The following is a 20,016-nucleotide window of genomic DNA, read 5'->3' as shown; positions in this document are numbered from 1 at the left end:
TACCCATCCTCCAAATCCCAGCAAACATCTGACAATTATACACCAGATCAGAAGCACAGAAGCACTTAGCGTAGATACTGGTAGATAATAACAGTAGAGAGCTTCAGAGAACCTGCCCAGACAACCAGGTGACCATTTAAAATTAATCATTTGGAAGATATTAAGGAAACATGTTGAGTTTAAGCACTGGCAGCTGGAGAAAGTAGAGCTTGGGCCAGTATTTTCTTATTAGAACTGTGCAGTATGTTATGTAATCTGCGTGAGTTTTAGCCTCCAAATCTGCCTCTGAATCAGCATTCCCCAAGTCCCATTTCCACACCCGGGGTTGCCAGGTATAGAACACAACAACTCGCAAACAGGGTCCTTGTACTTCTGGGCTATCAGGGCAATGAGTATCTGCGATACTTCACAAACAAATCATTCGCAAACTCACTGGCAGCTTCCAGAACACACTGGATACCATGATACTCTTCCTCCAAATCCCAGCAAATATCTGACAATTATACAGCAGATCAGAAGCACAGAAGCACTTAGCATAGATACTGGTAGATAATAACAGTAGAGAGCTCTAGAAAACCTGCCCAGACAACCAGGTGAGCCTTTAAAATTAATCATTTAAAACAAAAAGGAACATATATTAAAAAAACATGTAGAGTTTAAGAAAGTAGAGCTTGAGCCAGTATTTTCTTATTAGAACTGTGCAGTATGTTATGTAATCAGGGTGAGTTTTAGTCTCCGAATTGGCATTGCCCCCATTTTTTCTTATATTATTTGAGGTCTGAAAGCTCTGCATCTTTTTTGTTATTTCAACCATTTCTCATTTTACAAATAAATGCTCTAAATGAGAATATTTTTATTTGGAATTTGGGAGAAATGTTGTCTGTAGTTTATGGAATAAAACATCAATGTTAATTTTAGTCAAACATAAACCTATAAATAGCAAAATCAGAGAAAGTGATTCAGAAACTGAAGAGCTCTTTCATTTGTTCCAAAGCTGTATTTGCATGAAAATAAACTTTTGACACAGCTGCAGTTGTATGTTCTTGAAATTAATAAACTACAATTATTTTTCTATGCTTTGTTTTTTTGAATATCTGAATATCGCCAAGAATATATCATGATAATATTGTAGGACCATATCGCCCACCCTTATTCTTTACCCTCTCTACTCTCTAAAACAAACATTACCGCTCCATTACTGTTCTCCTATGGTATCACTTATAGAGCATCTTCTGTAGCAGCTTTACTATAATTTTACAGAATAAAAGTCCTGTAGAGTCAGTGTGAGTGTGAGTGAGCTGCCAAGTGAATAAAGTGAGTCTGGAGCCGGAGAGCAACCTGTCACTATCCGGACTGTGAGGTACGGAGGAAAACGAGCCTGGAGAGTTATGTGTCATTCCTTTACACACTCCCTCCCTCGCTCTCTCTCTCTTTCTTTCTCTCTCTCTCTCTTTCTCTTCTTCTGTCTCTTTCTCACCCTGAAAACACGCTGTGACATAAAGCTACTGCCGCTTTCACATCAACACCAAGTCACCCACGCCTGCCAAGCCTGGCTCCCACTCAACACACACACACTTATACACACTCTCACACACTCTCACACACTTACACACACTCACACACTCTCACGCACTCACACACTTACACACACTTACACACACTCACACACACTCACTCACACACTCACAGACAAGGTAGTGTCAGCTCTATCTTGTCATCTCCTTCACAGACAATACAAAACAGCATATCACACAGAAATCTGCTCAGACCAGAAGTTCAGCAAACCACCAGCAGCAGAACAGAACTCCAGCCAGAGAGAGAGAGAGAGAGAGAGAGAGAGAAAGAGAGAGAGAGAGGGATGAAGGTGTTGCTCTTCTCAGCCTGCCTCTACCTTTCCATCGGCCCAGCAGAAGCAGATGTTGCTGGAGGTGCTGAGGATGTCCGTGATGAAGCCTGAAATTCCCAACCGCATGGTGAAGCGCTCCGAGAGAAAAGAGAGAAAGAAAAGAGAGAAGAGAAAGAAGAGGAGGAGTGGTGAAAGGAGAGAGAAAGAGAGAGAGAGAGAAAGAGATGAGGGAGAGGTCCAGGTCCCCTGATGTTGTCAGAGTGGAGTGTGAAGCAGTGATGAGAAAGGAGTGAAAGAGGGAGGAGAGTGGGGGAGAGAGAGAGAGAGGGGGGGAGAGAAAGAGGGTGGAGTGAAGGAGAAGAGAGTGATGAAGGAAAGATTGGTTGGAAAAATCTGAGGAACAGAAGGAGAGCAGAGAGAGGGGGAAGAGAAAGAGAGGAAGGCGAGAGGAGGAAGAGGAAAGAAAGAAAGAAAGAAAGAAAGAAAGTTAGAAGAGAGAGTGAGGAAGGACATGAGGGAAGAAAGAATGAGTGTGTAAATAAGAGGAGCAAGAGTGAAAAAGAGGGGGAAAGAGAGAAGAACATGTAAGAAAGAAGAGACAAGGAGATAAAATAGAGAAAAAGAAAGATACTGTGTGTATGTGAGAAGGAAAAAGAGAAAGAAAGAGAGAGAGAGAGAGAGAGAGAGAGAGAAAGAAAGAGAGAGAGAGAGAGAGAGAGAGAAAGAAAGAGAGGGGGAGGGGAGAGAAAGGCAGTATATATAAATAGTAAGAGAGATAGACACAGAGAGATATAGAGGGTGGAATAAAGAAGGAGAAGGAGAAGAGAGTGATGGAGGAGAGGAGAAAAAGGGAAAGAAAGGGAGAAGACAATGTGAATAGATTGAGAGTAAAGATGGAAAAGAGATGAGAATGATAGATAAACAAGGGAGAACACAGAAAGGGTGATTGAGGGATAGTACAGAGAGAGGAAGATAAGAGAGAGATAAACAGAGCGAGAGAGAGAGGAAAGAGAGAAAAAGAGAGGATGTTAAGACAGAAATATTAAGAGGAATTGGGGAGATAAAAATATAGTGAGAGGGAGAAAGAGAGTAGAGAATGAAAAAGAAAGAGAATGAGAGAAAAACATTGTCAGAGTGAGAAAAAAGAAAAAGTGTAAACGAGAGAGAACAAAAGAGAGAGAAATTGAGAGAGAGAGAAGAAAAATAGTGAAAAAGAAAGGGGGATGGGAGAGAGAAACAGTGTGTGTGTGAGAGAGGTGAGAGAGAAAAAGGGAGTGCGAGAGAGAGAGAAGGGTGAGAAAAAGAATGATAGAGAGGGATGAAGACAGAGCGAGAAAGAGAGAAAGAAAAAGAATACGGTGTGTGTGTGTGTGTGTGTGTGTGTGTGGGTTACAGTGTCTACTGGTTGGTTAGCTGGAAGTCAGACTACACCTGTTGTGTGTGTCGCACACACACACACTCTCACACACACACACACACACACTCACACTCTCACACACACACACACACACTCACACTCTCACACACACACACACACACTCACACTCTCACACACACACACACACAAAAATGTGTAACATATTAATAATGGTTTGCAACACAATGTTATTAGAACGTTTTAGAAGATTTCCCAAAACTAAACATTTAAACACTTAGACACATGATGTTACAGCAACGTCACCAGAACGTTTAAAAACGTTTAATAAAAGAGTTTTTTAAAACATCCTGAAAACGTGACAGTATTGAATGTTTTCAGAACGTTAAGTGTTAAGATCCAGGTAGGTACAGGTAACCTGTAACATTACAAACAACATTTTCCAGGAACGTTTTGAAAACGTGTGACATAATAATGTTTTTCATGACAACATTATTAGAACCTTTCTCACATAAAGTTTCCAGCTAGATGAACGCAAACATAATGGAAATGTTAAAAGTAACATTCCCAAAACCAAACATTTAAACACTTAGACACATGATGTTACAGCAACGTTACGTGAACGTTTAAAAACGTTAAATAAAAGAGTTTTTTAAAACATCCAGAAACTGTGACAGATTGAATGTTTAGGCTGTAACATTAGAAAAATCATTTTTCAAAAACGTTCTGAAAACATTCAACATATTAATGACTTGCATGACAACGTTATTAGAATGTTGTTACCAGATTATTTAAAAATGTAAAATAAAAACGTTTTAAGAACATTTAGATTTTGTGACAGATTGAACAAACTAAGAATGTTAAATGTAACATTCAGAGAACGTTATACTAACCAAACATTGTAAGCTGGCAAACACTCTACAGCACACACACTTTCACACACACACACACACACACACACACACACTGCTACAAATAAAACCATGTATATAAATACACTAATGAGTGCATGCATACACTTTACCCTTTACACACACACACACACACACACACACTCACACACACACACACACACACAGAAAAGTCCTCCCAGCAGGGCGTCTCCCTCTGTCTCTGTCAGCATGTGGAGGAGACAACGAGGACAAACCCTGGACATAAGACACATTCACACCATCATCCTCTCTCTCTCTCTTTCTCTCTCTCTCTCTCTGTCAAACACACACACACACACACACACACACACGCCTCACTCTCACACGTTTAGCTGTGATCCCTTGTCATTTCACAATTTATTATTCAGTGATTACTCTGAATATTTTATTGTATTTGTGCACAGTGTTAGTCTTCTTGTAGATGGATTCATGTGACTGTGTGTGTGTGTGTGTGTGTGTGTGTGTGTGTGTGTGTGTGGTGTGTTACTAAGCGAAGAACCTATGAGGACCTTTTCACAGCCCATGCTGACTCAGATCTCACCCTTGAGCAACACACATGTACACACACACATTGCATAAATATATATATATACATATCAGGATCTGTTTATTAGTATATTTTAAGACATAAACCCAAACCAGACTTTCGGCCCTTTCTTACACCCTGTGCAAGACGAGCCATGATGCTCATTGCTATCTTACACTCTGCCAACAGTCTTCACAGTTTTCACACCTTCCACATTCGTTGTTTAAATAGCAGCAGTACTTATGAATTTATCTATGCTGACGGGATGTTTTTGGAGTATTATATCTCGGTAACAAAAAACACAGGTGCTCCACTGACTGAATACAACCTAGACAGACGTCAACAGTCAGAAGTTCTTCGCTATCTTGGCAGTGAATTGTCAATAGGCGTATCTCCAGCCTGCATACACCCCTGCTTGTTACGCACACATGAACACACAGCAGTGCACAAACCCATAGCACGTATAATATATACATTGACTGTTCACCTCCAGGTTCAAAAAACACACAAAATGTAGTTTTTGTCTCTAGTCATAGTTCGTAAATATGCTCCATATTGACATTGTCTTGTAAAGACCTTGTATTTCTGTTTTTCCATTTTGTTCTTTATAATAAGTCAAACTTTCATGATGAAGGGATTAATAGAAATGCTCCATAATAACTTATAATGTATAGCTATAACCTCGGCCAGTTGGGAGCATCAGCTAAAAGCAACGTATTTGGAAATTCTGGGGAAAAGGGAGGTGTGCTATTCAACAAAAGTTTGTACTGGCTATCCTGTTTCACTACAACTCAGGTCTATTTTACAATTTGTACTATTTTTCAATGTTTTTCAACAAACAGCAATTTTAACCATTTAAAACCAGTGTTTTTCTCTACTAAAGAAGAGATGAGGGAGAGGGCCAGCTCCGCTGATGTTTTCAGAGTGGAGTGTGAGGCAGTGATGAGAAAGGAGTGAAAGAGGGAGGAGAGAGGAGGAGAGAGAGAGAGAGAGGGTTGGAGTGAAGGAGAAGTGAGTGATGGAGAAAAGATTGGTTGGAAAAATCTAAGGAACAAAAGGAGAGCAGAGAGAGGAGAAAGAGGGAAGAGAGATGGGAATGTGAGAGAAAGGGGAAAAGAGAAAGAGAGGAAGGTAAGAAGAGGAAGAGGAAACAGAGAAAGAAGGAAAGAAAGAAAGAAAGAAAGAAAGGAAGGAATGAAAGTTAGAGGAGAGAGAGATACTGAGATAAGACAGAAAGAAGAGCTAGTGTGTGAAAGAGAGAGAAGGGAAATAAAGATAAAAGGGAGAAAAAGAAATATATTGTGTGTGCACATGAGAGACAGGGAGAGAGAAAGAGAGGGGAAGAGATAGAAAGATAGGGTAGAATGAAGGAGAAAAGAGTGATGGAGGAGAGGAGAAAAAGGGAGAGGGAGGGGGAAGAATGTGGAGAAGATAAGATTAACAGATAGAGAGAAAAGATGGAAAAGAGATGGAAAGAAAGAAAGAAATGAACAGAAAATGAACAGAACAGAAAGTTAAAGTTGCAAATTTAAAATTGCTGTTTGCTGTTTGTTGTATTGTTTTAATGTTTAATGTTTAACGTTTCATGTTAAAAAATACAACAATACAACAGCAATTTTAACTTTTGATTTAAAACCAATGTTTTTCTTTGTTTAATTCATAAAAATGAACAGAAACAAACACTTACTCGTGTATCTTCCATAGTCTTCGAGGGGGAGGGAGGAGCTCGCGTTTGTTGAGCGGCACGATGCCCAGAGCCGCCTGCATCACCGGGAAAAACTTCTTATACTTCATCCTGTCTTATATCCACCTACCTGTCCTCTCTAAAACTCTAAACTCTCCGTCTAACTGCTTCTTTCTGCTTTACTGCTGATCTAAATCCACTCGGGCTGAACTGAACGGCTATCTGTATGAAAATAGCCTTAAAAATTTACCCATAATGACCAAAAAATAAATATATTCCAGCACTGCCGGCCAAGCAGGAGTACTCCGACCCATATCCACCAACTAACTGATCTTAGTGCATCTAAAAGCGCACAGAGATTAGAATGGGCATCACTGTTACATAATTCAGAGTCTTCATGCAACAAATGAAAGCCAGCCAACTGGGTAGTGGTGTGTAGAGTAGTGTAGAGTGGGGTGGGGTGGGGTGGATGTAGTGCAGTGTAGTGCAGGGGGGTAATTGTGGTGCTAATCCTGTACAGATAATGCAGACTCTCCTTTCTCTGTAATCTTTAAACTCCAGCCTAATGCAGCCTTCCCCGCATTTAACGACTTACTCAAACAACACAACACTAAAAAAACCCAAATCCCACCCAAACCACCCCATCATCCCCTACTGCCGAGAAAAGAGCACCACACAGGGCGAGGGAGGAACTGGAGAACATCCACAGGTCCTGGACCTGTTTACAGTTTCCTATTTTGAGTTTTATACTCGGAAAAATGCATAAACTCACATCAAAAATAAAAAAAAATACAAATCTCACTTAAAACTAGGGTTAGTGCACACAGAAGCACTGTATATAGAAGCATACACCACTAAAAAAGCATCCAAACAAGCGTAATCACTGGTCAGAGCAGCAGGGTTGGAGGGCACCGGGCCAGCCAGAGCTTTGGGAAATGAAATTATTTGACGGCAGCTTGCAGGAATGGATTACGCTTTGCATTGGTTACAACGTCCAGAGAGTATGGAGAACAACGCCTGGAAAACTACAGGAAGGAAGCTAAAAATATTACAGCGTTTCCACTATTTTTAGGGCGATATGGCCTAAAATAAATATATCTATGATTTTATATGATTTTCATGGTATTTCCGCGATTTGCAACATAATTAAAAGAATATATATATGATATTTTTAAGAATGCACTACTGCAACAGAATGAAAATTAAATTATATTATTGCATACAATATAATACAACACTCCCCTGGTTTCACACACACATGCATGTTTCTTTAGCTAACTATAGCTAAGCTAACATGCACTAAAAAATACTCAAAAAGTGATTTTATTCTATAAACTATAGACATGAATAACATTTCTCCCAAATTCCAAATAAAAATGTTCTCATTTAGAGCATTTATTTACAGAAAATGAGAAATGACTGAAATAACAAAAAAGATGCAGAGCTTTCAGACCTCAAATAATGCAAAGAAAACAAGTTCATATTCATAAAGTTTATAGAGTTCAGAAATAATCAATATTTGGTGGAATAACCCTGGTTGGTTTTTAATCACAGTTTTTTTTCATGCATCTTGCATGCATGCATGTTCTCCTCCTCCACCAGTCTTACACACTGCTTTTGGATAACTTTATGCTGCTTCACTCTTGCTGCAAAAATCGATTCAAGCAGTTCAGCTTTTTCAGGTTTGATGGTTTGTGATCATCCATCTTCCTCTTGATTATTATATTCCAGATGTTTTCAATTTGGTTAAATATATAAGTGCTCTCTTATATATTTTTTAGAGCTGTATGCTGTATGTTATGCTGTACAGCAGTTACAGTTATATTATAATAAGAGTTAGGGTTAGAAGGCTTAATTTCAGCAAGATTACATAACAAATTTCCTCTACAGATTCCACAGAATTAAAATGTCAGAGCTTTAACATGACGGATCAAATCGTAATAAATAAATCCGTAAATAACAAGCAGTCGGCTAATCACGACAGGACTTTCCCCACAGCTGTGACTCCCGAGTCTCTCCCCAGCCCTACTGTAACCAGAAACGCCACCTGAAAATTTCACTTAAGACGACAAAAGATAGACGGAGTATGAATTGGGATTATCACAAACAAATCCATAATAACACACGACTCGACCGCACCAAACAACAACAGCTGGGTAATCTGCGCCGGTCCTGCTGAACTCATCATCATCCCACGCTCAGAGGAAGGTTACAGTCGTCAGGCTCTTACATAAAAACAGGTCTGAAAGTCAGGGCCAGTTTTCTAAATCCCGTCCGATCCCGAGCTGGACGCGGGATATTGTGCTCCCGTCGGCCGTAAGCGTTTCTCTCTCTTTGTTAAACCTCCGCCGCAGTGTGAGCCGGGACACTGATCCAGATGTGATCCTTTTATTCAAAGCAGATCAGACCAAATCCTGCCTCATTCAACCCCAAACACACTGGAACTGTCCACTTTCCAAACCCCCCCAACCCCCCCAACCCCAACCTCACGCCTGCACTAATACACAGACAGTGTTGAATGGAACGTTACTTTGAAAAGTAATTAGTTATAGTTACTAGTTACTTCTCTAAAAAAGTTACAAACTGAGTTACTTCATTATAAAAGTAACTAGTTACCAGTAAAAGTAACTATTAGGTTACTTTTGTGTTACTCGCCCCCTGTAACCCCCCCCCCCCCCCCCCCAGCGTTATAGTTACAGTCAGAGTAATAAGTTAGATTACTCCTTACTGAAAAAAGTATTTTTTATAAAGTTTATTTCAACGCCGTTATTCCCATCACTGTACACAGATTTCCTCTAATGCTTTTACAAAACGCCATCGTATACACTGAACAAATGATGTTTTTAAGTAAATTTAATTTCAGATAAATTTTAGTAACTTCAACTCGGTTTCAAGACTTAAATGTTACACAGAGTAAATAAGTGAACTGAACTTCAATCAATCCTTTCTTTTAGTAAACTTTACTTCATTTATTTTTACTGAATCAATCCTTTCTTTTAGTAACTTTACTTCATTTATTTTTACTGAATCAATCCTTTCTTTTAGTAAACTTCACTTCATTTCTGTATACAGTATTACCTAATTACTTATTTTAAACAATATTACTGAAATTGAAATATTTTTAGTTAAAATAATAATCTCAAAGATTAATTTTGTGAACAGACCAAATCTAACTTCGTGACCATGTTTTGTTTTGCCCATAGACCTGTTTTAACTTGTGTAAAAAAGTTGTTATAACCAAAAGGGTGTGCTATAACTGTTGGGCCTTTTAATTAACAGTACTTATGGAAAAATGTCTCAATTAAATATCAATTAACACTAGTTAAGACTTTATTAATTCAATTAATTCAAACTAATGTCTCACTTTATTATTATTTACAACATTAGTTATGGTCAAGAATGTGTGAAATAGCATCAATTAATAACTAGTTGAGAAATTTTTACCATTTATCATTTTTTTATTACTGTATTGTTAATTGATGGATGTACTCTTGTTGTGTTTCCATGCAAAATTTAAAGTGAACAATTATATCTCTAAAACATCAATCATCCCGTGAGTATAAGAGGCCGAGACCCTGATCTCTGTTGGTCAGAAACCTGCTAATGAACGTCCAGATTTATTCTGGAGACATCAGTAACACCCCGTACCGTTCTGAGAAAAGCGTGAGAGAGAGAGAGAAAGAGAGAGAGAGAGAGAAAAAGAGAAAGAAAGAGTATAAAATGGTCCTGATTTGATTAGAAGTCCTGATCCTGATCCCGCAGTCTGCAGGATTCTGAGAGCATGCGGTGTTCTGGGTAAATGTAATGAATGCACCGACACAGGCAGTGTAGTGAGCCGGGGACACATCAATACTGTGGTGCTCATGCACGACCACAAGCCTTCAGACATCACACATCTGTCAGACGCAAACACACCCACAGCACAGCAGCATCCATTAACATCACACACCCGCAAAGACTAATCTATTACTGAACAGTGCTCCTCTGAGACGCTGCTTTCAGAAAATATGTTTTAATGAAACAACCTTCAAATTATTTCATCTGATAAATGATTATTTAAAACTGGGATAAGGACAGGATTGAATGGGACGGGGTTGAGTGTGAGGGGGTTGAGTGACTGGGTTGAATGAGACAGGATAGAATGGGAAGGAGCTGAGTGTGACGGTGTTGAATGTGAGGGGTTTGAGTTTTAAGGAAGTTATATAGGACAGGGTTGAGTGTAATGGGGATGAGTATAAAGAATTGAATGTGACGACCTTCAGTGTGATGGGGTTGAGCGTGACAGAGTTGAGAGTGACAGGGTTGAATGTGACGCGATTGAATGTGATGGGATTGGGTGTGATGGGGTTGAGTGTGAAGGGGTTAAATGTAAAGGGGTTGAAAGTGACAGGGTTAAATAGGACAGAGTTGAGTGTGACAGGATTGAGTGTAAAGGATTGAATGTGACAGACTTCAGTGTGACGGGGTTGAATGTGATGGGGTTGAGTGTGAAAGGGTTGAATGTGACAAGGTTGAGTATGACGGGGTTGAATGTGATGGGATTGAATGTGACAGGGGTGAGTGTGACGGGGTTAAATGTGATGGGGTTGAGTATGGCGGGGTTGGATGTGATGGGGTTGGATGTGACGGGGTTGAATGTGAGGGGGTAAAATGGGACGGGGTTGAATGTGATGGGATTGAATGTGACAGGGGTGAGTGTGACAGGGTTAAATGTGATGGGGTTGAGTATGGCGGGGTTGGATGTGATGGGGTTGGATGTGACGGGGTTGAATGTGAGGGGGTAAAATGGGACGGGGTTGATTGTGATGGGGTTGAGTGTGACGAGGTTGGGTGTGACGGGGTTGAGTGTGGGGGGATTTATATGGGATGGGGTTGATTGTCATTGAAATATTTAACGTTTTAAAGATGCTATTTGTCAGTCCTGTCGCTGACTGTCTGCCTGCCTCGGACTCTAGTTCTCGCTGTAAAGACTCCATTTCCCAAGATGCATCTGCGCTCAACCCTTCGGACATGCTGGATTACGTGGTACTTCAGAGTTCCGGTTCGCCCTCCTACTGATTGCACACACCCGGCTAGCACTCACTTTCACTCACTACTCGCCCAGTATTGAAGCAATTTTTTTACATAGCTCTTCTGCCCTTGATTCTTTTTGCCTTTTTGATTAGTTTAGCGCTTTGTTTGTTAGCTTTTTTTTTGTTCTGACTTGTTTTTGTATATTGACCATCCCTTTGTCTTGCTCTTTTTACTCTGTACTGTTTACCTGAGCTATTCCTTATTTGATAAATTATCTATATTCTATCTTCACTTGTCTGTCCTGTGATTGGCTCCTGTGACCATATTCAAGGGCAAGTGGTGCAGGACAGGCTGGTGGCAGGGCTTCATCAGCTGGTGTCTCAGCAAGAGAGTGGGAGGAGAGTCAAGGACAGAATCACCTGGTAAAAAAACGCTCTACAGCTGGAAGCTGCAGCTTTGTGGCAGTGAAAGCAGCTCTGTGAGCTTTTCTGGCCCTGTGTGAGGAGGGTGGTTGGTGGGTTTATACTGGAGGATGGAGGTGTTGACTGATTGCAGGTAGGGGGCGTGACCTCCTGTCACAGCGACGCTGGGCCAGAATCACTGAAGGACACCGATGATGTGAAAAGACCAAATCAGGGAAATACAATCTGCTTCACATGCAGCAACTTCATATAGCGAAAGAGTGCTAATGTGAACACGAGCGCTAACATGACCTCAACACATTAACAGTAACACATATCAATTCCAAATTCTTATATTTAAAAATAGATATAAAAATAAGACAACCATTAATCCATTTGCAAATGTATATATACTGTATATATGTTTTACAACTATATTTTTTATCATTTCAATTAGAGTTTTTTTTTAGAGGATTTTCAGTAAAGTTTCTTATCAAACATGAAACCTTTTTAAGTGATGCTTGAAAAGGAATCCTCAAGATTTATGTGTGTAATATCAATAACAAAAATGCTGGCCTGTTGAGAGGTTTAAACACATAAAAAAACATTGTGTTCATAATATAATTAAGCACAATATACTTAACCAAAAAAAAAAACAAATAAATAAAATTCATCATAATGTTTTTGATGGTCTTTTGATGGTGAATGCACTTTTTCGGGGGGATTTTAATAGGTTAAAGATATTGATATTAGGTTTATATGAATCAATATCAGATCAGATCATTTAAATCAAGACATTTGAATTGGAAAATCGATTTTTTGTAAATCCACCCCCAGGCTATAAGAAGCCCTTTTCTCCGTTTTTGGGTAACTGACACCTTTCGGCAATTTTTTGGATCTTTTTGGGTAGACTGTACAGTAAAGTGCCACTACTGCTTAAAAAATCCTAAAATAAATTAATCATTGGGATATAACACAGCAAAAATTCTTTGTTCAGAATTAATTAGCAGATTACAGATCTGTCCTCAAAGATAAATGTGATACTTGATTTATTTAACACGTTTCATTTACTAAATTATTCTGCATGTGTTCCTGTATAGCTTCAATATAGTGTAAAAAATTTAATGTAAACAAAAACATAAAAGGAAAGAAAATACAATGAATGAGAGGAGGTGTGTCCAAACAAGTACCCATGGTACAGTATATTGAAATGAAAACACATTTTCTTTGTAACACAGGAGAAAGAAAAGCTCATTACTGAAGATCTTAATGGTCTCGTGTTCTTTATAAAAGCTGAAATGTGCCGCAGCAGCTGTTCAGCTGTATTTTATAACCATACGGCACAATTTACTTCTGGGCATTTAGCTTCGTCCTTCACTTACAGAGCGCCAGAAATAATCCAGATAGAAATTATATTTACAGATTAAAGAATTGATGAAAATAAACGTTTTACACGACAATTACACACACACACACACACCTAACCATCTGTTTTAATCTACCTATAGCTCTTATTGAGCTTTATATAAATATATAAATATATTTATATATATAAATCAGAACGGGGACTCTGTTATTAGTGAAAGATGTTTCCAGGTCATCAATACTCCGAGCAGAGCGGGATTTAATCAGCCGCACCTGCTGATTTATTCCTCATGGCTCAATAACACTCAGGCCTTTTCCGCACGCGCACACACACACACACACAAACACACACACATCTGATTTGTAGTAGCTCACACTGACACACACACACTTCCACACACAGGCTGTGACCCAAACGGCTCTCTGTTCACTGTTTAGGGCACTACTGAGAACGTCGGCCATTTTTCTCTAAGTATCCGAATGATAAAGCGGAATTTGAATGTGATTTTGAGGCACTAAAAACTCCCATAATGCATCATAATTTATAGTACACAACATCGCTGCTTACTTCCCGAGCTGAATGTGTCCCAAAATGCATTGCGAGTCTCGCCAATAATGAACAGAAAGACAAACAACCTGAGCGGACAGTGAGCCATCAGGGTTGCCAGATTGTTATAGTGGGATTGATCTTTAGGTGTGTGGAGTGTGTGGTATGTGAATGTGTGGAGTGTATTCGGGGTGTTTGGGGTGTGGAGTGTGGGGTTTGTGTGGAGTGTGTGGTGTGTGTGGTATTGGGAGTGTGGGGTTTGTGTGGAGTGTGTGGTGTGTGTGGTATTGGGAGTGTGGGGTGTGTGTGGAGTGTGTGGGATGTGTGGTATTGGGAGTGTGTGGAGTGGGTGGGGTGTGTGGTATTGGGAGTGTGGGGTGTGTGTGGAGTGTGTGGGATGTGTGGTATTGGGAGTGTGGGGTGGTGGTGAGTCTGTTTGAGGTAAACCTTGTATTTGTTTTATGCTTCTGTTACATTTAAATTGTGTTGCAAAAGTTTTCAAACCCTACGGGACTGACCTTTTCCAAGCCTATTTTACAAGATATTCATATTTAATGTAAGTGTTTAAGTTTAATAAAGCAATAAATATAATAGCATACCATTGAGTCAATGTAAATCAATGTGTATGAATAAATATTGGAAAGATTAACATTAATTTAACAAATATTTGCTATTATCTGAGTAATAAGTCCGTAAGTCCAGTATTAGAATAGTGTCACTGACCTAAAAGCTTGAGTTTAATGGGATCAGGATCCAGTCCTGAGCCTCTATATCAGGTCTATTCAGCAGCTGTGATTTATAAAGGCCTCAGGCACCCAATCCTGTTCCTCTGCTTATAATATAATAACTGTGATATTACCCCAGACCCTGCTATAAGTGTGATTATTACAGAGTCATGCCCTCCGTCACCTTCAGCTTTCTGAAGCAGCGTGCTTCCACTGCCACCCCTCACACCATCCAGCCAATCCAGCTAATGTATTTAATCCATATTTTACACATATTATACATTTCTGAGATTTACATTTTTCCTAATTTCCCTGCCCATGTTATCTGTAGGTTTGGGCTTTTGTTGGTTTGTTTCTACAGTTTTTGTTCTCCACATATTTCAACAGGACCGAAATCAGAGCTTAAATAAAGATTCTCGCTTTTTATTTTTGCCTTTCAACAGTGGTTCCCTCCTCTGTTGTCTTCTATTGAACTTAAATGGGTGGTGTGGTCTAACACTAATGTACAGTACCAGTCAAAAGCTTGAATACACAATAAATATAGTGTTTTTGTCTTTTATTTTCTTCCATATTGCCGATTGTAATACTAAAGTCATCGAAACTATAAAGAAAAACATATCAATCATTTACTAACCAAAAAAAAACTTAAGAAACAAATGAAGGTCAGTCAATCTAATAAGAAGAATTTCAAGAACTTAAAAAAAGCATCCTCAATGGAGTCACTGCAAGGACCATTAGAAGCGTTATAATGATGAAACTGGCACTCATCAGGACCGCCCCAGGAAAGAATAGAAGAGCGAGAGTTCCCTCTGTTGTACAGAATAAGTTGATCAGAGTTTCCAGCCTCAGAAACCTCTTAAAGTTAACATACAGCTTTCCAGATAAGAGTATCTAAAACTGCTTTACACAGTATTTTTTTTGGTTAGTTAATATAGTAATAATATGTAATAATATGTAATGCCTGTAACATTAATGTGTTAAAGCTTTGTGTAAATCCTGAGTTGTAATTATTGTAACTAAAGGATATTATTTAAAGATATTCCTGCTGTACACAGGCTGTATTCCCTGTATCTATATTTACTGTAGTATAAAAACATCCAGCAGACTAGGGGTAGGTTTTCCTCCCCAACAGGAGACAGATTTAATCTTAAAGGATGACGGCGGAGTTCAGCGCTGAAGCAGGGGTCTGAAAACTGAGATAAATCACTGCACTGGTTGGAAATTGGAGAGACTAATTCCTCATGTTAGACAGACTCCAACGCTTTCTTCTTTTCAAAGGCAAAACTGACTTTTTTTTTTTAGTTTTCTTTCTTTATTTTGGTGATGTTATCTGTAGGATAATCTTGAAGGGTCTGGTAGCTTTGCTTGTTTGGCTCATCACACAGATATCAGCACGTTTAACTAATTTATCAGCTATTATTTTTATCATTATTATTCCTAAAACACAGCTTAAACACAGATAGAAACATTCACCAGACTTCTTCAATCAAAAATCAGATAGGAGATCTCATTTTCAAATCAGAGGTGTCAAGAAAGAAGGTACAAATTTTTTTTTTTTACTTTACTCATGTATATTTTTTGGTTATTTGTACTTTACAGGAATTATTATTTTTACATTTACACACAATTATCTGAACTATAGGACTCTGTGGGTGTGGCCTAATCTTTTTCTTTCTTAATGACTTTATTTTTCTTTTTGTACTTTTATACTTTGAGTAGTTTTAAAACCAGTATTTTTTTTAAACTTTGACTTAAAGAGTAGCTTTAAGAGCTTGAGTAGATACTTCAACTTCTGCAGAAGTATTTTTAAAACCCTTTTAGTATCTATACTTTTTTTTACCTACAGAATAATGAATGCTAATATTTCTCACACCTTTCTCTTAGACAAAAATTAGATCAGATGCATAAACAACGGGGATTTAGTATGACCCTCCTTTTACTCAAATGTGTCTCCTCAGATAAAGAGCTTAGTAATCTCAATAAAAAGTCAATCCAAAAAAGGTTCTCTTCAAGTGCAGTCGAAAAGACCTAAAAAAAAAACGTACTGATGATGGAACTGGCACTCATCAGGTCCACCCCAGGAAAAGAAGAGCAAGACTTTCCTCTGTTTTACAGGATAAGTACAAACACAACTTAACAGCTCCTCAGATAAGAGCACCTACATACTTAGTACTAAATACAGAGTTTCTGATCCCTCACAGTCTGAAAGACCTGCAGGTGTGAAGGTTAAAGGTGTGTCCAAACTTTTGACTGCTATTGTATATACAGTTGTGGTCAAAAGTTTACATACACTTGTAAAAAAACATAATGTTATGGCTGTCTTGAGTTTTCAATAAGTTCTACAACTCTTATTTTTCTGTGATAGAGTGATCGGAACACATACATGTTTGTCACAAAAAACAGTCATAAAATTTGGTTCTTTCATAAATTTATTATGGGTCTGCTGAAAATGTCACCAAATCTGCTGGGTCAAAAATATACATACAGCAACATTAGTATTTGGTTACATGTCCCTTGGCCATTTTCACGGCAACTAGGCGCTTTTGGTAGCCATCCACAAGCTCCTGGCAAGCTTCAGGTCGAATGTTTGACCACTCTTCTTGACAGAATTGGTGCAGTTCAGCTAAATGTGATGGTTTTCTTGCATGAACCCGTTTCTTTAGCACTGTCCACATGTTCTCAATGGGGTTTAAGTCAGGACTTTGGGAAGGCCATTCTAAAACCTTAATTCTAGCCTGGTTTAGCCATTCCTTTACCACTTTTGATGTGTGTTTTGGGTCATTGTCTTGTTGGAACACCCAACTGCGCCCAAGACCCAACCTTCGGGCTGATGGTTTTAAGTTTTCCTGCAGAATTTGGAGGTAATCCTCCTTCTTCATTATCCCATTTACTTTCTGCAAAGAACCAGTTCCACTGGCAGCAAAACATCCCCAGAGCATAATACTACCACCACCATGCTTGACAGTAGGCATGGTGTTCCTGGGATTAAAGGCCTCACCTTTTCTCCTCCAAACATATTGCTGGGTGTTGTGGCCAAACAGCTCAATTTTTGTTTCGTCTGACCAGAGAACTTTCCTCCAGAAGGTTTTATCTTTGTCCATGTGATCAGCAGCAAACTTCAGCCGAGTCTTAAGGTGCCTTTTCTGGAGCAAGGGCTTCTTTCTTGCACGGCAGCCTCTCAGTCCATGGCGATGTAAAACACGCTTGACTGTGGAGACTGACACCTGTGTTCCATCAGCTTCCAAATCCTTGCAGACCTGCTTCATGGTGATTCTTGGTTGACTCTTGACCATCCTGACCAATCTCCTCTCGGCAGCATGTGATAGCTTGCGTTTTCTTCCTGATCGTGGCAGTGACACAACTGTTCCATGCACTTTATACTTGCGTATAATTGTCTGCACAGTTGCTCTTGGGACCTGTAGCTGCTTTGAAATGGCTCCAAGTGACTTCCCTGACTTGTTCAAGTCAATAATTCGCTTTTTCAGATCCACACTGAGTTCCTTTGACTTTCCCATTGTAGCTTTTGTAGCTGAGTCTAATCACTGGGTCAAATGAGCCCTATTTAAATGGGCTCATGAGAAGTCAACAGCTGTAGTCAATCAGAATCACTTACAAGAAGTGAAGAGGCCATGACATGAAGCTAATTTGATTGACACAACTCGCTACATCACCAAAATTGACAAATTTTGTTGCTGTATGTATATTTTTGACCCAGCAGATTTGGTGACATTTTCAGCAGACCCATAATAAATTTATGAAAGAACCAAATTTTATGACTGTTTTTTGTGACAAACATGTATGTGTTCCGATCACTCTATCACAGAAAAATAAGAGTTGTAGAACTTATTGAAAACTCAAGACAGCCATAACATTATGTTTTTTTACAAGTGTATGTAAACTTTTGACCACAACTGTATAGAGCTTTGGGGACTTAAGAGCTTTAGACAGAACTCTCCAGCTACAGCGTCTCTAAACGTCTCTCCTGAACCAGCTTATCTACTGTAAACAGGAACAAGACATGCAAATCTGAAGAAATACCTGAGCAGGTAAACTGCTTACCTGAGTTACAGGTGAATCTTTCAGTCCTGATATTTGATTAGAAGACCTCAGACGTGGATATAAAGCGATAAATCCGAGAGATCGATCATTTCCTTCTTTAATTCACGGTTCAGGATGATTGAGAACGATTGCGTAACACAGCCTGTATCTCCTCCCAGGAGCTCGGTTTCACTGTAGGTGTTTTAGGGGCGTGTCTTAGAGTCTCAGGTGAACCTGGCCAAAGGTGGGAAGAGCAGCTTAAAGCAACCTGAGGAGTTTTATGATGAAATTACTCAGAAGTAGCTGACAAAAAAACAAGCTTTTTAACAACTTTTAAATTAAACAGATCTGATATTATTTTTATTTGAAATATATTTAATGCATTTTTATGTATTTTTGAAAGCATTTTTTTTAACACATCCAATATTTCATATAGTTAATTTACTTAAAATTTGGATGAACGTAATGAATTTAATAGTTTAATAGTTTATGGTTTAGTTAATTTTTACAATGAATTTTGACAATGTTCTGAACTTGTGAGGTAGAAAGAAAGTTATTGTTGAAAAAAAAATAAAATTCAGATGTGTTAATTTTACATACATCAATTCAATTCTGTCTGAAAGTACAAGTCCTTTTTTTAAAAGTAACTTAAGTAGAAGGTCAGGTATTCAACATTTCTCTACTTAAGAATTGCAGGCAGTTTATTATGAACAATGTTGGGCATGTTACTTTGAAAAAGTAATTAGTTGTAGTTACTAGTTACTTCTCCAAAAAAGTTACTCCACTATAAAAGTAACTAGTTACCAGTAAAAGTAACTATTGCATTACTTTTGTGTTACTCACCCCAACACTTTTATAGTTTATAGTAACGCCGTTATTGATTGTACTGATTATAAAATTTAAATTAAATTAATTTTGCTAGCATTACTTATGATTAGTAGCATCTATTGCTATTGTGAGCCGATTCTGAAGATACAGTGAGAGCAGCGAGAGTTTAAAAGCTTTAAGAGTTAAATATGTGGTGCTAAAACCATAGATATTTATATAATTCAGTATATTAAAATAAAAAGATCAAACATTAATAAACTCAGATTTTTCTTAAATGCTTCATATGAACCCATTCATTTTGGACTCACTCTGGAGCGCCCACTGGTGGTCTAACTGGTTATTACTACTAGTTTAACAAAGTAGTTATTATCCATTAATAAACTCCTTTATAAAGGAGCCTTATTTTAAAGTGCTACTAGTATTTCTACTTCTTTACATTTGTTCTCATTAATATACAGAGTAAATATCAAATTACCCACCTCCTCTGTGTCCTAATGAATCACACTGTGCTCCGATTTTTATGTGCAGAAAGAAAATGAGTTTGTAATGAATTCCAGGAAAACGCAGGTTATTCTGACGGGACAGAGGCCTGCTGCGTCCTGCAGAAACGAATCTGTCCCGCACTAATAGTGTCCTGCGATGCTCAAACTGTTCCCATGGAAACCTGGGCTATTTCTGCTCTCTGTTTGATGCTCTGTGAGAGATTTGCATATTCCTGTTTGTACAAAGAGTGAGT

The 20,016-nt window shown here is 38.6% G+C and overlaps 1 protein-coding gene across 3 annotated transcripts in view; it reads right to left on the bottom strand.

Annotated features, from left to right (window-relative positions):
- LOC103035951 (tight junction protein ZO-2) overlaps positions 1-18,619 on the bottom strand; it is a 117,848-nt gene extending 99,229 nt beyond the window's left edge. For 2 of the 3 annotated variants that reach the window (XM_049485821.1, XM_049485822.1), the window contains exon 1: positions 18,474-18,619. Coding sequence is in view for 1 of the 3 variants with exons in the window: in XM_022670579.2 (XP_022526300.2) it covers positions 1,892-1,972 (81 nt within the window). In the remaining 2 variants the exon portion in view is untranslated. Of the gene's footprint in view, positions 1-1,891; positions 2,097-18,473 lie in introns of those variants that run through there. The other variant, XM_022670579.2, reaches the window with a different exon arrangement.
- Positions 18,620-20,016: the final 1,397 nt, after the last annotated feature.

The sequence above is a fragment of the Astyanax mexicanus genome, chromosome 12 (genome assembly GCF_023375975.1).
Source record: "Astyanax mexicanus isolate ESR-SI-001 chromosome 12, AstMex3_surface, whole genome shotgun sequence".
Lineage (NCBI taxonomy): Eukaryota > Metazoa > Chordata > Actinopteri > Characiformes > Acestrorhamphidae > Astyanax > Astyanax mexicanus.
The sequence above is the reverse complement of the archived record's forward strand: the minus strand, read 5'-3'. Positions and strand labels throughout refer to the sequence as shown.